The sequence below is a fragment of the Myxocyprinus asiaticus genome, chromosome 43, assembly GCF_019703515.2.
Source record: "Myxocyprinus asiaticus isolate MX2 ecotype Aquarium Trade chromosome 43, UBuf_Myxa_2, whole genome shotgun sequence".
Classification (NCBI taxonomy): Eukaryota; Metazoa; Chordata; class Actinopteri; order Cypriniformes; family Catostomidae; genus Myxocyprinus; species Myxocyprinus asiaticus.
Genome location: NC_059386.1, coordinates 18,794,781 through 18,815,646, shown reverse-complemented (window position 1 = coordinate 18,815,646; position 20,866 = coordinate 18,794,781). Strand labels below are relative to the sequence as shown.

The window sequence follows — 20,866 nt, the reverse complement described above, 5'->3', positions numbered from 1 at the left end:
CTTCTGAAGCCATACGATTGCTTTGAGTGAGTTGTTATGTACTTATCTTTTAGCAGCATTTGAGTGTTTCTATGGAGGGCAAGGTTTTCAGTAAATGGCTATTTTAATTCCTCACACAAAGCTATAGTATGGTATTAAAAGCTTGGAATATAGTGCATAGGTCATATTAACTACTTTTAAGCGACTTTCATGGTGATTTTTTTATTTATTTTGGAGCTCAACTGCATCAGTCCCCATTCACTTTGTTTTTGTGGAACAGATCTGCTTCAATGTTCTGCCTAACATATTGTGTTCCACAGATGAAAGAAAGTTAAGGGTTAGTAGTGTCTCAAATATGAGTAAATGATAACATCATTTTCGTTTTTGGGTGAACTATTCTATTAAGAGTCTTCTCAAATATTTTAGACAAGCCATGATGTGAGACTAACAAAGGCCACTTGACAGATCTCATCTCCTCAAACCCAAATTGCTGTCCTGCATCCACACAAGAACAAAAATGAGAGGCAAATATTGACTTGGCGCCTAACCTATCTGAAGCAGCTCCAACACTAACTACAGCTTAATAAGTCCAGTTGCATTTGTCGTCATCATTCACACTCTCGAGTTCAAATAGATTTAACCAATTACAAGTGGACCAGCCTCAATCAGTCAGACCAGAGAAATCGATCAACTGTCGGTGACAGCCGGTCCCAGAGGGAGGGATCTGATATCTACAGGAAGCCTGGGTCAATATTTCACTCTGATACAATACCAAGCCTAAAGCAACAATATGTCATTTCACCAGACATAAAGTACGCCACATAATGCCCTTGTTTACTTAAGGGGACAGGTGGTCAGAATTTAAGGATGCACTCTTAAGTATGGTCTCTTCATGGACCTTAATAATTTGAGCTGCTATTTACACACTTAAAGATCATTAATATCTGAAAACAATGGTCATATGGTGTTATAGCCAGATTAGTGAGAGTTAATACCCTATCATGTTATCTAGTGCTTGACTGCTTTTTCCTCCAGGGCCCAGGCCTACAGACAGTCAATATACAGTTGAAACATCATCAGAACAGCAATAAGCCCGGTAGCACAATTAACAGCACTTCAGAGTGAGAGAATCACTCATGTGCACCTCTGACTTACATATTAAATAGTGTGGAAGGATTGTGAAAATACACAGCCTATACGTAGATGTCATGCATGCACACATACACAAACACATACACAGCATATATATATATATATTGGGGCCACTATACACACCAGTGCACGCAGAAAACATGTCTCACCATCTCTCCCCCTCTGTTTTTCTCACACTTTCTGTTGTTTGTCTGTTTGATCCATATACACAAAACTGTGAATGCTAAGGGATTCCTCTTCCCAAGCGATCCTTGTGATGAAAAGAACTGATGACATAACTCATCCAGTGACGCATTGAACTTCAGGTGCCTAAATCTGCAGCCACGTCAACTGTTACCGGGAGAAGACTGGCCAATATCACTTATGTAGGTCGCATTAAAAAAACACATGCAGCGCATGCAGATGCCAATTCTCAAAGACGGCCCCTCTCAGAGCAGTCTGGAGTCTACTTCAGCAGAACTGAGCAGTCTGATCGTACTGAGGATTATTCGTGTTGACTCACGCTACCCGTTATGAAAGACCACTTAGATCAAACAAAAAGTGTCTTTAGTGATGTAAAATTAAAGGCCAACAAATGAAAAGTCCTTGTATAGGATTTTTAGAGAAAGAAAGTAGTAGGTCACCCAAAGATGAAATTCTATCATCATTAACTCACCCTCATGTCGTTCCAAATCAGTATGACCATCTTCCGTAGAACACAAAATGTGAATTTCTGTAAAATATCTTGGCCACTTTTTGCCATATAATAAAAGTGATGGGGTACTGAAGCTATCAAACTCCAAATTGGCAAAGAAATCATCATATTAGTAACATTAATGTTGTCCATATGACTCCTGCACTACATTCCAAGTTTTCTGAAGCCATAAGATAGCTTTGTGAAAGGAAGACTGAAATTTAAGTCATTATTCACTGATAATCTTCTTTTCCTCCAATGCTTTGAAATGGACTATAAAATATATATGGACTTAAAAAATTGTGCCTCTGTGTAATTGGACATCAATACAAATTTTGGTCATGTGACATGCAAAAACCAATGGCGCTTGACATCAAATGGTAAAGTGTCTAAATAACCTTCAAAGTTTTATTTTTATGTTCAAAGAAAGAAAGGTATAGGGTTGGAACAACATAAGGGTGAGTAAATAATGACAACATTTCTTTTTAGGGTGAACTATTCCTTTGATTGCCCTGTCGCACCATCTGTATTTTGTTTTGTTGTTGTTGTTGAATAATGTGCTAAATATCTCATGACGCTATTTTAGCAACTATAATAGCGAGAAGTTAGAATATGGTAATGAAGGTGGATCTGCATACTGCATGTAGGCGGAGTTAATAAAATGATACAAATAGCATTATAATTAAAAAGTGGAGCATTTTGCTTTTATGTAAACTATACCTCAGGGATCTTGAAAATGCCATAAACAAGATTACAATGTACTCAGCTACAAGTATTTTAGACAGCATTTTAAATTTCAGTAACATAGAAAGCAAATCTTTAAAACCGATACAGTAGCTTTGGCTCTAAATATCTGTTTGAATGAGCCCTATTTAGAGTATATGAATAGTCTATATATGCGCATCTGTGACTGAATATACTGTATGTGTGCTTGCGTTTCAGTAACTTACGGTTGGCAGGTCGGCAGGGGTCACTCCGTGTGCTGTCGGTGGAGTGGTTACTGGACACGGAGGAGACACTGGAGCTTCTGACAAACCCAAAGGCAGCTAGACGAGCTGGTGGGAGTCGCGAGTAACCAGGAGGGCGTAGACCAGACTGAGCTGGTTTCGGCAAGAGCGATTTAGCAGCTAACCCAGCAGCCACTGGCTTTTTTTGATCTGAAAGTGACGAAGAGCATAATTAGTACTAAAACTAACTGAAAATACTGAAAGCTTTCTCAGACGTGCGATCACTATTTGAAAAAAAAAACAAAACAAAAAGATTGTTATCAATAAAATAAAATAAAATTATGCTTTTTTAAATGCTTTTTCAGCCTAGTTTTGGTGTCACAATGGGGGTCAACTATGCATAGCATATTCTTGTTACACTGCTGTGACAAAATGAGGCATGGAGAAATTTTCTGCAGGGTACAGGATCATGACTGTTACATTTGAGGAAAAGATGCAGGAAGTTAATTTAGAAAATATGAGGAACAAAGAAAGTGTCGTGCCCTGAAATGAACTGTTTCAAGCAAGCAGTCTGGCCTAAAAGATATTTACAGTAGGATGGAGAAAGACCTAAAGAGAGACTGTTTTACAGCTTCTCTCCTGTGAGAGGTAAAGATTGCTTTAAAAAAATCTCCTGAAAGGATCATAAAGAGCATGATATGCTGTTCATCAACACATACTGTATATCACTGTAATATTCACATGGAGAAGAGCCATATTTCTCCCCTCATCCTCCACTCAGGATGCAATGACACTGCCTTAAACATAATATCTATTTATCCATCCATCCATCCATCCATCTACAGTGGCAAGAAAAAGTATGTGAACCCTTTGTAATTAGCTGGTTTTCTGCATTAATTGGTCATAAAATATGATCTCATCTTCATCAAAGTCAAAAGTATAGACATAGCACAACGTGCTTAAGCTAACAACAAACAAACAATTATAATCTTTCATGTCTTTATTGAACACATCCTATTAAACATTCACAGTGCTTTGGAAAAAGTAAGTAAACCCTAGGATTTAATAACTGGCCGATCCTCCTTTGGCCTCAATAAACTCAACCAAGCTTTTCCGGTAGCTGTGGATTACACCTGCAGAACATTCAGAAGGAGTTTTGGACCATTCTTTCTTACAGAATTGTTTCAGTTCAGCCATATTCTTAGGATGTCTGGTGTGAACGGCTCTCTTGAGGTCATTCCACAGCATCTCTATTGGGTTAAGGTTTGGGCTCTGATTGGGCCACTCCAAAAGGTGAATTTCCTTTTTTGAAGCTATTCTGTACTGGATTTACTTCAATGTTTAGGGTCATTGTCCTGCTGCATCACTCAACTTCTACTGAGCTTCAATTGGTGCACAGCCACCCTGACATTATCCTGTAGGATATCTTGATAAAATTGGGAATTAATTTTTCCCTTGATGATGGCAAGCATTCCAGTTCTCGAGGCAGCAAAGCAGCCCCAAATCATGATGCTCCCTCCATCGTACTTCACAGTTGGGATGATCTTTTTATGCCATATGTGGTGCTGCATGTTCTTCCCAAAAAATTCAACATTAGTTTCATCAGTGCACAAAACATTTTCCCAGTAGCTTTGTGGAGTGTCAAGATGGTCTTCAGCAAATTTCAGGAAATTTCATTTTTTTGGAAAGTAACGGGTTCCTCCGTGGTGTCCTGTCATGGACACCATGCCTGTTTAATATTTTCAGTACAGTAGACTCATGAACATAGATGTTAATCAGTTCCAATGATTCTTTCAAGTCTTTAGCTGTCACTCTATGGTTCTTTTTTTTACCTCATTGAGCATTTTGCAATGTGCCCTTTGTGTCATCTTGGCTGAACGGCCACTTCTATGGAGAGTATCCACAGTAATAAATCATCTCCATTTATAGACAATTTGTCTTACTGTGGACAGATGAATATCTAAGCTCTTTGAGATAACATTGTAACCCTTTTCAGCATTATGCAATGCAATAATTCTTGATCGTAGGTCTTCTGAAATCTCTTTTTTGCGAGGCATAGTCCATGTCAGCAGATGCTTTTTGTGAATTGCAAATTCAAAATGTTTGATTCACTGAATTTTTCCACATCACTGTTAATGTTCAATGGGATGTGTTCAATAAAGAAATAAAAGATTATAGTTGTAATATATCTATCCATCAATCCATCCATCCATCCGTCTATCTATCTATCTTCAGTGGCAAGAAAAAGTATGTGAACCCTTTGTAATTAGCTGGTTTTCTGCATTAATTGGTCATAAAATGTGATCTTATCTTCATCAAAGTAACAAGTACAGACAAAGCACAATGTGTTTAAGCTAACAACACACAAACAATTTTAATATTTCATGTCTTTATTGAACACATCCTATTAAACATTCACAGTGCTGTGGAAAAAGTAAGTAAACCATAGGATTTAATAACTGGCTGATCCTCCTTTGGCCTCAATAACCTCAACCAAGCATTTTCATTTATTTCACGTGGAATACTATGGTATATCATTTGTTCCTTATTTTATCTATATTTATCATTTAACGGCTTTCTCTGACAAACTCTCAAGTTACGGATACAAACAGCACACAATCTCATATCATCACATTCATCGACTTCAGTCAACTCAAAGAATCAACAGAATTGACAACACTGTAAGTAGGCCACCCCCTTGTCATAATTTGCATGCTTGGCTGATAGAATGGTAAAGAGAAGACAATAGAACACCATAACATTAGCTGAAAAACTTTGAAGGAGTTACCGGCATTGCCAAATAAAAGGAATAAAGGAGTAATAGTGACTGTTGTTGAATGTTAATGATGGCTGATGAAGATGCTCAGTGTGGAGTGCTTGCAGAGAAAGATAATCAAACTAATCGTGAAAAGTGTGGATTTTAAAGGATTTTAAACTGGAGCCCCATCAAGTAAGAGGATGGCAGCACACTACACTCATTTTCATTGTTCTTGCGAGGCTGTTGTAACACCATGGTAGGCATTGATGCATTGTCAGACATGAACCATGCTATGAATCTGAAGTGTGTGGTATCCAAGCTTCCATATAAGCTACAGGAAAGATGGAGGACAACTGCTTATGAGTACTATGAGCACAAAGGAAGAAGACCTCCGTTTCAGCAGTTAGTTGACTTTATTGAAAGACATGCAAATATGGCCATAGATCCGTTGTTTGGTGATTTGCATGAAGTTGTAATGAACAGTACAGTAAACCAACAAAAGTCTTAAAATCCAAGCCCAAAACTATCACAATTTTCAAGAGAAGTAACTTTGCTACCATAGGAATAAATGCTCCCAAACTACTTGAACCATGGAGAGTTACCAACAGCCAAGGAAATGGCCCATATGCTGTGAAAACTGTCCTAGGTTGAGTTGTTTATGACCTTGTTAATTCCCCTGCAGAAAAAGATGCAGTCATCTACACAAACTGCATTTCAGTATCCAGCTTGACAGACAAGCTAGTGCAACAATACAATCATGACTTTCCAGAAAAAGCACACATAGAAAAGTCAGAGATGTCACAGGAGGACAAAAGATTCTTGAGCATGATGGAAAATTCCGAAATCAAGGATGGACATACTACCGCTATCATTTAGGAATATCAATGTTAAAATGCCAGACAATTGGCAAATAGCTCTTTAGCGCATGTCTTGTCTGCTCAGGAAGTTTGAAAGGGGCACAATGTTTAAACATGAGTACAGTACCATCCTAGACAATGTCATAGAAAAGGGACATGCTGAAGTCGTGCCTCAGGCAGAGCATAGAAAAGAAAACGGCAAAGTGTGGTATATACGAGGGCTCTCTGACGGCACGTCTTCCTCCAGTCCCAGGTTTCGGCACCAGTGTAACGGGGTTCGGGAAAGAGGAGATGGCAACCGGATCAACAATCAACAAGACTTTATTTATAACATAAAACACTGAACTGGAACTTAACAACAGACGTCGATGACACACACACACACACACACATCTCCGTTTGTGCGTGTGTCTCTCTCTCTGGCATCCCCGGCTCCTCCTCTTATCTCTTTTCCGCTGATTGGGTTACTCAGCATTAGGCGTGTACCCTCACAGCCCAGCCACACCCTCCTCCTCGTCACACACACTTATAGGTGTCTTGCTCTGTTTCCGTAAGGAACCATTTGGCCTCATGGCTGACATAAAGGCATGATCCATCAAGTCAAAGTCACATTCACAGACTTTCTCTGCTTTCTGTGGTGGCCAAAAGGTGATGTTAGTCAAAAGCTCATAGAGTACAGAATGAGTGCATCTGTTAGGTGCTACATCTTCATCAATTTGTGGAAGTTACGCTCTAAAAAGAACAGTGGATGATAGTCTTGTGTCCATTCCCTCAGAAAAGTATGCCATTGTAAACTTTCAAGGAACCGGAATGGGGTCGGGTGGAGCCACAGGAGGATGGAGGATTTGGGACTCAGGAGGAGGAACTGGAGGTGGAGCAGTCGGAGCCACAGGAGGATCGGGGATTTGAGACTTAGGCAGGCGGAGCCGAGGGAGGCCCGATGAAGGCAGGCAGAGCTGTGAGAGGCTCGAGGGGTGGAGCCATGGAAGGCAGAGCCATGGGAGGCTCAAGGGGCGGAGCCATGGACGCCGGAGCTGTGAGAGGCTTGAGGGGCGGAGTCATAGAAGGCAGAGCCGTGAGAGGCTCGAGGGGTGGAGCCATGGAAGGCGGAGCCATGAGAGGCTCGAAGGGCGGAACTGGAAAACTTGGAGACCCGAGTGTAGCCGAAGGCTCAAAGGACCAGGGTGGAGACGGAGGCTCGGAGGACCAAGGCAGCGCCGGAGGCTCGGAGGACCAAGGCGGAGCTGGGGGTTCAGAAGACTGAGGCGGAGCCGGTGGGACTGAGGACCAAGACGGAACCATAGGGATGGAGGTCCCCGGTGGAGCTATCTGTCTGTCTGTCTATCTATCTATCTATCTATCATGCTGGGGGTATGTAATCAGGCTACAAAAATCAAGTACTTGTAATTAGATTAAATACATTTTTTAAATAGTCATAACCAGATTAATATTACCTTTTTTATGGATTACATGATTAAATATTAATCAGGCAAATGCATATTTCTATCCATCCATCCATCCATGTTGTATTTCTTTCAAATGCTTGCTGCCTTGGGTATATTTTATCTATTTATAGTGGCCCCAAAATATATTTGGTCACTTAAGGCAAACTAAAAATGTATGAATATCATAGTTTATCACATTACATAACTATATAACATTTCTAATTTTAAAATTTAGTTTGACTTCCAGAAAGTTCCATATACATATCTTTTGTTTTAGAATTTAAAAGACTTATTTTTATGTGTGTGTATTTAAGTGTGCTTGTGCTAGTTTGCTTTAATATAAATGGCATTTAGTTTGAAATTTTGTTATTTAATGCATTGTCATTCAGTTTAAATACTTTTAGGGGCCACTGTAAGTATTTGAGGTAGAATACTCTGTTTTACCAATACACTGTTTTGATCGGCTCAGTGAAAATTTTTGGTGCTGAACGGACAGCGCCTGATGCTGACAGTCTCCAGGCAGCAGAATGAAATTACAAGAGGCACCTAGAGCCCCTTCTGTTTTAATAAGTCCAAGAAGAAAATTGTTAAAGAGACTCATATTGAGCTGAGCTGTGGTCCATAAGCTTCTTCAACAGCAGTTCACCATGTATTATCACAATCAATGATAAATTGATTACTACACTCAACCACACTCAACTGAGTGTGGTAATGTATTTTGCTAACCCCTCTGTGCTTCTTTTTACAACAGTATAGGTGACAAAAACTGTTAACATGCTATTAATGAGGATTAAAATGAGTATCAGGTCTATTGTTTATTGTCTCCCCATCTAATTACTCTTAGGCTGGGTGCAAAACCTAAGGCAGTTTTGCTGCCTCACAGCATGATTGATTAATTATTAAAATTACAGTTCCAAAAAAGGGTTTTCACAGCAATGCTATAGAAGAACCATTTTCAGTTCCCCAAAGAACTTCTGAGTAAAAGAACCATTAAGGAACCATTTTTGAAGAATCTTTTTATAGTCTAAAGAACTCTTTCCATGACAAAGAACCCTATTTGTGTAATGGAAGATAAAGGTTCCATGGATGTCAAAAATCCATCATGGAATCATATATGCCAAGTTAGAACCTTTATATTTAAGAGTGTGTATGAGAGGGGGTCACATGATGCCATGCGAGGATCGGATGTGTGAATGGCGAGCTCTGTGCACTTTGCTAGTTTTAATACTTTTTATGATAAACTGGTGAGATTTGATACACTCTTGTAACAAAGTAAAAGGGAAAGGAGGAGGCGAGAACCGGCGTAACAATATAAATAATATTTAATGGTTAACTTCCGGCCCCGCCTGCCGGCAGGTCATCCTCACCTCTTCGGACCTGGGAGGGTGACAAGGGGAGGGAAAAAACAACAACAACAAAAAAACAAGAGGGAAAGGCCAACACGGAGCGACAGTGGGAGAGAGAGAGGTGAGAGAGAGAAAAAAAAACGTACTCGCCGGTTCTCCGATATGCCATAGCCTGGTCCTTGGCCACTCCTCCATCCTCTAATGGATGACAGCCGCACCTCCCCGGGCAGATCGGAGGCAGTCCTCCAGCCCCTGGCGGACAGAATGCCCCGCCGCATTTTAGGTGGACAGTAGGGGTCTCCCCCGCCCCTGGCAGCGGTTCTCCCGCTCCAGGCGGTCGGCCAGGAGCCCCTCCCCGCTCGCTGTCGGCGGTCCTCTCTTGACCCTGCCAAGTTTTAGCGGCCGGTAGGGGTCTCCTCCGCCCCTGGCTGCAGCCCTGCCCACTCCAGGCAGTCGGCTAGGAGCCCCTCCTCCCCTCGCGGTCAGCGGCCGTTCCTCCGCTCTCAGGCGGCCGGGCTCCTCTGACCCAGGCTTCATTGCATTTATCCATGACTGGGAAGGTTAATGTTATTAAAATAAATTGTATTTCAAAATTCAACTACCTGCTACAATCTCTCCCTATAGATGTCCCCCTCTCTTATTTCAAGCAATTTGATAGCATAGCGAAATCCTTCATTTGGAATGGTAAGCGTAGCAGATTACATTCCAGTAAGTTACATAGGCCGATTGACAAAGGTGGGCTAGGCCTACCCAAGATTTTGTTTTATTATTACGCATTCGGTCTCAGACATTTGGCTCATTGGTCGCTTCCACCTGAGAGAGCCCCTCCCTGGTTTTGTATTGAACAGGAAGTTCTTGCTCCTATTTCACCACTGCAAAGCCTTTCTATCAAATTAACTGGAGAGGTTAAGTTACACCCCGTTATCTCGCATTTGCACTCGGTATGGACAAAAGTGTCCAGAGTGTTTAATTCGGACATTTATTTAAATGTTGCTTAGAGCATATGGCTGAACCCCAAATTATGTATTAACAAGTCCCCTTTCTGCTGGACAGAGTGGATTGTGAGGGAGGTTAATACACTCGGTGACCTATATGAGAGTGGAGTGTTGAGGTCCTTTGAAAATATGGTTTAACATTTTGGGATTCCCAGGTCTCAATTCTTTAGGTATTTACAGCTGCACCACCTACACTGTACTATTTTTGGGAGTAGCATACAACCCCCTAAAGCGGCAGATACTTTAGGAGTGGTGATTATTGCTTTTGGAAAAGGTCATGAGGCATCAGTGTATTACTCCCTACTAATTCAGAGTCTGGGGGACAGATAATTAGTAGGGAGTAATACACTGATACAGCGCCCCTTCAACTTCTCTCAAGAGATTACGGGTGAAAGATTTAAACTTGGTATTGGAGGAGGGAGTGTGGGCTAGGATTCTAAAAAATGTCAAATCTACACCTAGAGATGCAAGGATGCACCTTATGCAATTTAAGATTTTACATTGATTCTATTGGACCCCCTCTAGATTGTATAGGCTTGGTCTTAAAGACATGCCCACCTGTTGGCGATGCCAATCAGAAGATGGGGACACAACTGATATTTTTTGGTGGTGTCTTAAAGTCCCAAGAATTTTGTTTGAGGGTTCAGAGTTTTATGTGTGACATATTGGGCACTCAAATTACATTTTGCCCCAGACTCTGTATTTCAGGTGATGGAGCGGTCATTAATATAGGAGATAAATACATAAAAAATTGGGTCCTAGCCAGTGTTATGATCAGCAGACAGGTCATATTTAGGGGATGGAAGTCGGCTGGAGCGCCCTGGTTTCAAGAGTGGCACACCGAGATGGGCATGGTAGTGGCATTTGAAGCAATGTCATATAGAAGGCTAGGCAACGTAGATTTATTTAATAAAAAATGGGGCAGCTATTTAGCCTTTTTAGAAGGCTCTCGGGGAGGGGCAGTGGAGGGAGATTTGTAGTTTTAAATGTATGATTTTATATATATATATAAAACACTTATATTCTTAAGTGTTTCCTTTTGTCTGTTTTAAATATTTTTGTTTTGTTTTTGTATTTGTATTTGTATGTGTGTATACTTTCATTTGGTATTGGACCACTAGATGTTTGTAGTGTGTGTGTGTGTGTGTGTGTGTGTGTTCGGGGGGGGGGGGGGGGGGGGGGGGGCAAATAATTTGATATAATTTGATTCTGTGTGTGTATGTTCTGTTTCTTCAATCCTGTTTTTGAATTAATAAAATGTTAATATAAAAAATAAAATAGTGTGTTTGAGAAGGGCTGGAACTAAATGGTGAAGGATTGTGGCCCTCCAGGAGCAGAGCTGAATGTATGCAGATGCTGACACCATAGGGACTTCAATACAGGCTCTGGCACAATAATGGCCATTAAAATTTTAAGATGCACCTCAACATTTTTGGGAGCACAGGAAGAGGACAAGAGCCATGCAGCTAAGCAAAACATGTGAGAGCTGCTTAAAAATACACATAAATATGCACATGCAAAGAGCTACATGGGATGAATTCAGGGACCCGCTTTCAGGCTCGCTTTGAACTGACAGACTCTCCCAGCTTGAGGCCATAATTTGGGGCAGGTGGAGAGAAGGATCCCCTACTGCTCTTGGAGATAAAGCACCTCTGCTCCCTCTTCCATTTACACTGTCATTAGAGCAAAGCATAGCGCATACTAAATGACAGTCTACACTTTCTCATTTTCTCTCTCGCATTTTCAGACATTTATTAGACTGCACTGTCAGCAGAATGCCAGAGAGACGCAGTCTTTTCAACTGAACCAAAACACACACAAGCAAATGCAGATAACAAAGCACCCCCTCATCCATTCATCACTAATCAAACTTTCACTGGCTCTATTGCTCCACCCAGAATCCCCCCTACCTAACCCCAGGCCATCAAGGTCGTTAATGAAATTGCAGGCAGCTTCTCCTCCGTGTCAGGGTCGTGATCATTAAAGATAAATGTGTTATTGCTCCCCCTCACTGAATTTTTATCCAACTATCCATTTTCTTATTCTGTGTTCCTCCTTCTTCAACTGACAAGTGTTGAGATGCCTAATAAACATTCAGTTCCGGCCTCAGCTTTGATTCATCCATTACAGCTTTTATAAAAAAGAAAAGAAAAAAAATCCAATTTTTTTTTTTTTTTTTTTAAAGCTTAAAGGGGCTATCTTTTGTGGAACACAAAAGGTGATCCTATGCAGAATGTTTAGTCTAAGTCACCATTCACTTTCATGCATCTTTTTCCATTCAATGAAAGTCAATGAGAGTGAGTCAATGACAGAAGAATGTTAATTTTAGGTGAACAATTACTTTAAAGCCAGACGGGAGTGATTTTCCCAAAGTGTTTTGGGAACAAGTAAATGAGGAAAAGAGGAATGTATTTCTCTGTGTGTGTTTGTATGCAAATTTTTAATTATGGACTGAAGCTCAAGAATTTATAATGTTAAAATGTGTGAATACATTACTAGAGCTCTTTTACCAAGGCCTCGCTGGTGCAATGATAAATACTTATCTGCATAAATGAAGAAGGAAATACTATTAAATTGTTACTCTTGTTGATTAAAAATTAATGAAGCCAAAAATACATTGAATTCTGTTTTTACACTGGGTTGAATACAAAAGCAAGGTATTCTCCCACTCTCTGTGGACGTTAAGCTCTGATTTTAGTGAATGCAATCTAATGATTTACAAAGCCTAATTAGCTGTTAGAGATTCTGTGCTATAAGTATATTTCCATGAGGGTTTTATCCATAGGCAGAACAATAATCCAAACTGCCCCTCTTAACTCAATTCCCCCAAACCAAAGGCTAGAGACAAAATTGTTTTATCATTGTTTAAGTGTGAATAAAAACACGACTAAACTAATTTCAGATTATTATATTAATATGCACTTGGATTACTATATTTATGCACTACGAAATAACAGTGAAACTTTACCAAGGATTTTTAATGCTGTCTATATTGTATATTGGCCAGGAATAATTCCATTACCAGAATCACACTCTTAATGTAACATAGTCACTAAATACCTTTTTTATTTTTGGTCTTTGATCATTTTTATTGGTACAAAGATGACAGGAAACAATGGAGAAAAGAGAGGGGGGATTTTTGATAAAAAAATCACAGGCTCGATTCAAACTCTCATTGCACATGTGAACCCCACAACAAGTAGGAGCATATGTGCTAAACGCTAGGCCAAAACTGCACAAATTATCTGTTTTTAAATGAAGCTTCTTATTCATTAATTATTAATGCATTATCAAAAACAACACCACCAAAACATGAAACAAACTGTCTATATGATTTACGAACTTAAAGAAATAATTCACCCAAAAATGAAAATTCTGTCATAATTTATTCAACCTAAAGAACACAAGTTCTTGATTGAACATTCCAGCCACTGTGAACGAGCTTCTCTCATAGCACTCACAACCGTGCAACGTTAAGTTATTTAAAAATGAAATAAAAAATGATTACGGGACTACTTTAAAAATCAAAACAAGCAAGTACAACCCCCCCATTATTTATACCATGTTTAATGCTTCACCCCCCCCCCAAACAATGTTCAAGCCAAATCTACGCCCTAGCAATCAAACATTTTTGCACGTAGAAAGTGCATACCAGAGGTGTGTGATACTAACAGGGCAAAACTTTCCAGTTGAACTAATTTATCCCACTGAAGGGGTCGTTTTACCAAAGTAAAACTCCCTACCACAAACCTACAGACTAAGCTGCCTCTTTACCTAGCAGCAAAATCTCCACAAATCATGTTTGAACTTCAGATAGTAGATGTGACCAGGCATAGTATAACAAAGTTCTTAGGATGGGGTGCAGTGGGGAAGCAGGAGATGACAAAATTTAAACTCAAACAGGTAATTTATTTTAACAACAACTCAAACAATTTGCTTTTCAGCGCAAACTCAGCACATGCACTTTCGGTGTGTGTCTGCATGGGTAGCTCTCCCCTCACTGGCATACGGTTCACTCTTAAAACCCGTCTCCACTCTCACTACAATGACAAACATCTGTTAAAGACAATCATTGCCAGGTGATGATTCTTACAGTTTTCATCTCCTGATCTCGCTCTCCATTCACAAGCCAGTGTGGATGGAGAACCACACATAGTTATGCACAGATATTGGCATGACTTATGTGCTAATTGCTTTGCACTTCAAAGCATTATAAACAGGGACAAACAGCAAGAAATCAACATCCATATGCATTAATCAAGAGTGCCATGGGTTTGAAATGAGATAACAGTGTTTGGAAATAGACAGTTGCCCTCTGGAAAGAACACGGGGTATGACAGCAATGCTGGTAGTGGATTTAAGATGAAATAATTCATATCTTCACCTTGGCAGGCAAAGTTGTTGGAAATGAAGTGCACTTGAGGAACGGTGGGGAATTTTAAGCTCAGAAAGATCTCCCTCATGGCACAAGATGAATGTGAATTTTATGTATATTCAACGGAATGCCAGGAGAAAAAGTGTATTTTACACTGACTAGAGGCTGGGAAGAGTTTATCTGTAACAATTACAAATGCATAGCTGACATGGATGAGAAAAAATTATGTATTTCGTTCTCTTGCTTCCCTCAGTTTAAATCTGTTCATCTCGAAAATACTCCAGAGTCACTTAGGATGAAGATTTATATATATATATATATATATATATATATATATATATATATATATATATATATATATATATATATTCAAAACTGCATTGCAATGAACTCCATCTGAGCTTGCACCAGTATGGCATGTAATCATTAAATTCATTCAATTGAAATGTATAGATATCTTTTATTGGAAAACAGGACAAAAATACTGATTAAAAGCATTTTTACATGATTTTTGTGATCTTACCTTGAAGTTCCTGAGGTGTTTGAGTGATTGACTTTACAGCCTGCATTGGTTGGCTGAGGGCCAATGGTGACTTTGGGTGACCTGTTAGGACCATCCTATTCTTGGCAGCTGCAGAAGGAGACCTGTTGACAGCACCAATGCCAAGCTGGGGTCTAAGGCCCCTTGGTGAGTGAAAAAAAATCCCTGTGTCCTGTGCTCCCATAGGGGGTCCTGAAGGGTCATCAGTTCCAGACCCTGGAGACCCAAAGGCGACTGGAGATCTGCCCGTCTATAATGATCAAACAAATTACCACAACATTTAGCTGCATTAAAAGAAAATCTTAAAGTAGTGGTAAGTGATCTTTCACTAAGAAAATGTTTTTATATTTTAAAAGCTTACAAAATATTGACACCAATCCATCAACATTCAGAGACTAATCTTACTTAAAGGGATAGTTCACCCAAAAATGGAAACTCTGTCATCATTTACTTACACTCATGTTGTTACAAATCTTTATTACTTTCTTCCATGAAACATAAAAGGCGATTTTAGACAGAATGACAGCCTCTGTCACCCTTCACTTTAATTATTGGGTGAACTATCCCTTTAAAATATGAAACACTAGAGTTTTCATGTAATCAGATTTATGAAAATCATGTTGTAAATTACCAAAAACATAAAAAGTTTTTGGTTAAACAATAACATCTTCCTTAGTGTCTAAATCTGTATCCCAAATTGCATACTTATGCCCAATTATACGCTATTTTGTAGTGTACACTAAGTAGTATGTTCAGAATGAAAATGCAACGGAAGAAGTGTTCTACGAGTACCCGAATGATGTATACTTGAAAAAAAGAAAGAAAGAAAAAAACAGTGTGTGGAATGTTGAACACTTCATGCACTCAATGCTTGCGGCTTGCCCTACATAGCGAAAGGGGCAGAGTTACTTGGCTGCAATGCTGGCCTGAGAACTTTTTATTTTTATTTACTGGTAATTTATGGTGAATGTGGTAACTACTGAAATTTCTTTGAAGACAGTTCCTTACAAATTAAGTTGAAAGCTTTACCATCACCCTAAGCTGTGTGAATATGTACATTATTTGATATTTAAACAGAGCCGGCACTGGTCAAATTGGTGCGATCGACTGGCATTGACTTAACCACTGGAGTCATATGGATCACTTTTATGCTGACTTACTGTACGTAATTTTTGGAGCTTCATAATGTTGACACCCATTCACTTGCACTGTATGGACCAAAAGAGCTGAGATATTCTTCTAAAAATCATTTGTGTTCTGCTGAAGAAAGAAAGTCATACACATCCGGGACGGCATAAGGGTGAGTAAATAATGAGAGAATTTTTGGGTGAACTATTACTTTAAGTTAAGAAATTATTATGGAACAAATTTTTTGCATATTATTAACAACATCAACTATTATTATTATTATTATTATTATAAAACAGTACCATATTTATGGAATATTTTCTTCATGTGGCATAGCTATGCGGGCTTTTATTTTGGTGGTACACTGAAGGAAGATATTTCTGTTTCCACTCTTATGTCCACAAAAACCCAGTGTTATGAGCTTATTTTTTATTTGCATAGTAACTTTTAGCAGCCAAGCATGTTTTGAATTACACAACCGTGCAATAAATTAATCTAGAGCGCTGTAAACTTAACATGCTCATTTGCCTTATGCATGCTTTGAATATGTGTAACACTACAGAGAACAGAGCTGCATACATACAGTAAGAGCTTATTTAATTAAATCGCAGCATTTGCGGTTTAATAATCGCACTACGTCATATCGCAATTTAGATTGTATTTTGATTAATCGTTCAGCCCTACTAAACTTTGAAAATTCATACACTACATGGCTGAGTGCATAGTGTATACTGTAGAGTAAGTCCACAGTGCATAGTGCATCATTTGGGGCACAGCTCATGTCTACAGTATTCCTTACCACTGCAGAAGGGGGCTTGTTGAGAGACTCATAGAAGCTGTCCACCCTGCCTGTTATTTTGTGAGGCATGGTGCTGCTGGGTGGCTTAATCCCAGACACCATAAGTCCAGGGGAGAAGAACCGGACTTTCTGCATCTCTTGACGATATTTATCGTAAAGCAAATTTGAGGCACTCAGCACAGGGGCTTCCCCTTGATCTCCTGTTGCTGGTTTGGCTTGAGTGTTGCTGTAATCTGAGAGTCTCGAAGGTAAGGACAACACTTCATAAGATCCATCAAGGGACTTCACCTGCGGGGTTTTCCGAATGTACGTTATGATTTTGGGGCGGACGCTTTTGGGCTTTGATGGGCACTTGGGTGGAGAGGACCTTTCTGTTGGAGCCTGCTCAGGAGGAGGTTTATTGATACTTGTGTTGATAGTAGTTTTGACTGGGGCTCTTAAGCCCAAGCTGTACCCTTGTGATACACCATAACCCAAGTGAGGTACTCGAGTAGGTAAAGTCTTGATTGGCGATGACTGAGGCTGTCTTTGTGGTGACCTTGTGGTCTTGGGGGATGGAGGTGTCAATGGTCTGGTTGGACTGCTGTAGGTCCGCCGACTGAAGTGAGTCTTCCTCTCTAGGCTGCAAGGACTTGCAGCACGATCTGCTGAGCTTTGCCTCGTCAAGCATTGGGCGTCTTGAGAGAAGGTCTGGTTGGGAAACTTGTGATTACTGTTGACTTCTGCAGTCTGAAGAACTTGTTGATGTAAGGATTGGGATGGTCGTTGTTCTGTCTGGGTGTCTGTGCTTGGATATCCTGAGGTTAGCCTTTTTGCTGTTTCAGTAGAAAGAGGGCGCACTAGCTGCCTACAAGAAGGTAGCACCCTCAAAATGCCTTTTTTCAAATCGGTTGACATCCTTTTCTCCTGGTTCTGTTCTGCTTCCATGGTGAGTTCTTGCTCTTTAACTCCTCTATTTGAAGTATCCTCCACACTTTGAGTGATTAACTTACTTCTGTCATATTGTGGTTCCTGAGGCAGTGTGGTAGAGTTGTGGTTTTGGTCCAAATCCTTGCAAGGAAGCCCCTTGTTTCTCTCTGAGTGGATGAAGGACTCAGTAGTGGCTGGTTGCTGGTTCCTTTCTTTGCCTGAGGTAGACTTGGTGGACTGGGAAGAGAGAGGCTGTCTGCGGCCTGCACTGTCCAGGGCACTGGCTAAACTTCCACTGAGGCTGGTCACTGCAGAAAGAGAAGACGAAAAGAAGACATTGCTTTCAGAACCACTCCTGGCCTCTCTCAAGGTCCTATTTCCTCCAGAGCGAGAGATAGAGGTCCTGAGGTCAAGGGGCTGAGAGTTCTCATTTGCATCTTTGTCCACACTGTGGTTCTCATTGTGGTCTTTCCAAGTGAATCCTGCGGTAGAGCTTATGGTTGTAGATCTCGGCTTCTTTTCAGAGATGTTCTTTGCTACCTTCCTGTTCCTCTCACTCCACTCATCTCCCTGTTCTTTATCCACAATAAACGTTTGTAGTTCTTGACACTCCAGCAGTTCAAACTCTTCCAGCTCAGGGTCCTCACTCCGAGCATGTGTTCCCCAGATAATTATCCTCTCCTGGGCTTCAGAGTGAGACACAAGTGGGGGTAGTAGGCTGCTATGCTCTTGGCCATCTGGATGAATTTCCTCTTGGGAGATTTGATTGGCATTGGCATCTCCCTCAGCTTCTAGCAATGGCTGCTTGTCGTTGTTCTGTATTTCTCCTTGTTGGTTGCCCTCACCAGTTCGTATCTTTCCATGGACATTCATGTTAGTAAAAGCTCCACGGTAATCCTGGATCCATCAAAGATCTTGGTCATCCCTTGTCTCAACTAGGCCTTCAAAGTTTTCAGTTCAGCTCGAGATTGGACTCAAAAACTCATCTCACATTGTTTCCATTGCATGACATGTTTTTTTGCTTCTCAACATGGAGGTGCACTTGATGACATCATATCAGCTTTCAGGATCTTCAAATGCCTTGTTTATTCACCTGGTGCCAAACCTGCACAGAAGGTAGGACATGAAATTGTTTCAAGACAAATTAATCCCAGTTGGATTGCTTAATTTCCACCACAACATTTACAAGATTTGCATTTATTTACATGAGGATTTAAAACCTCATCATTTTGGGCTAATTTTCATGATGTTTGTACATTTAAAGCAATGCATCATTCTTGTTTTATCTATGTAATGAAGCAAGATTCCAGTAGCTTTTTACAGTTTTTCTCAATCGCTTTGGCTAATTTTTGAAACAGCAACTGTCTCAACTGTTTTATGGGACATCACAACTCTATTGCATGACTGCAAAATGTAGTAACTCACCCAAAACATTTAATTCATGCTTCAATTTATTGTGTCAGTAAATTGGCCAACACCACCAAAATGAAAAGTTTTTTGTCATCGTGTGAGCCGTACTGGTCAAAATGTTTAGATGTTTTTTCACCATGGCAGTCAACCCTGGAAATATTTGTTATACACAAATTTCATTTTTGTTCTACTTTTTTGTTGACACTGACTGCTTACTGTACTATACAAGAATGTCAAGTTTTGTCTAGCTGAATGCTCTTGCCAATACTGTACAATACTGTAGTACACAGAAAAAGGATATGCACATTTGTATGTATACAGTAAATGTATTTTTGTAGCAATGTGTTAGATGTAAACAGAAAATTCACATTTGCATGTCCATTTTTACACATTTCTTACATGTAAAGTCATATATAGTGAACAGAAAATTGCCACAAAATGACATCCATGCAAAAAAAAAATAAAATAAAAAAAAATTAAAAAAATAAATAAAACAACAACAACAACAATGTCATAGATATTTATGGAATATACATGTATGTCTGACAGATTTTGTTAATTGAATGGATCATTTTGCATGTGATGGCTCACACAATGAAAGAATGTTTAGAAGTTGTGAAGAGTGACAAATTCACTGTGAATCAACTCATCAGTTCTGATCAGCAAGCCATGTGCATTTAGTTATTGTGTAAATTGTAGACAATTGTAAATACTCTTTTGCACACATGTGCCAAAACACATGCAATTTGCTTAAATTAATAAGAAATTCTAATCTGGTGTGAACAAAAAGCTAATTGTTCTGATTTTTTAACTTAATGTTTTGAAAAAAATAATTTACATTCGAGAATTGAGCCAAAGCGATTGAGAAAAACTGTAATTGTGTTGTTTGGCTTTTTTTTGCATCATTTAAGTTTTCAATTAACATAAAGCAGCTTAAGGGCATACATCACACTCTGTAAACAAAGCAATGTATAAAGGCATGCATTACATCTAGATATTTTATTCATACAGAAATGTATATAATATGTATTTGACTGAATCATTTAGTAGAACAGAAAAAAAATAAATTCACTCAAGCTACAAATGTTGTTGAAAAAAAAAATATTATCAGTGGTCATTTCTACTAAGGGTGTGCAGCGAAGCCATTATCTGTATTTGCATCTGCATCTGTTCATATGACAAAATTATCTGTATCTGTGTCATGTGTATTTTGTTGATTCATGTCTTTTATTTTGAAAACTTTAGTTTCTGTTCCCTTGTCATGTGATTTCATGTTTTCCTCCATGTTCATGTGTCATGTTTTCATTGGTTTATTGTTTAATTATCTTGTTATCAGTTCTGTTTGTTTATTGGTTCTTGTTCTCCCATGTCTTGTATTTAAGCCCTCATGTTTGCCATTGTCCATTGTCAAGTACTGAATGCATGTGGATGTATTTTGTGCTGGCCAAGTCAAGCCAGGTTATGTTTATGTCAAGTTTTAAGTCATAGTCAAGTTCATTTTTATGTTTCATGTTTGTAGTTAGGGTTATAGGTTATCACGTTTGTAAATAAA

At 39.5% G+C, this 20,866-nt stretch overlaps 1 protein-coding gene across 3 annotated transcripts in view; it reads right to left on the bottom strand.

The window, feature by feature from the left end:
* Nucleotides 1-20,866, bottom strand: part of LOC127433951 (microtubule-associated tumor suppressor candidate 2-like) — a 112,909-nt gene that overhangs the window by 38,575 nt on the left and 53,468 nt on the right. For all 3 annotated transcript variants that reach the window (XM_051686339.1, XM_051686341.1, XM_051686340.1), the window contains exons 2-4: nucleotides 16,996-19,009; nucleotides 15,051-15,318; nucleotides 2,755-2,961 (exon numbers count right to left, since the gene is read on the bottom strand). In XM_051686339.1, the coding sequence (XP_051542299.1) occupies nucleotides 2,755-2,961; nucleotides 15,051-15,318; nucleotides 16,996-18,777 (2,257 nt within the window). In that variant the 5' untranslated portion in view covers nucleotides 18,778-19,009. The remainder of the gene's footprint in view (nucleotides 1-2,754; nucleotides 2,962-15,050; nucleotides 15,319-16,995; nucleotides 19,010-20,866) is intronic.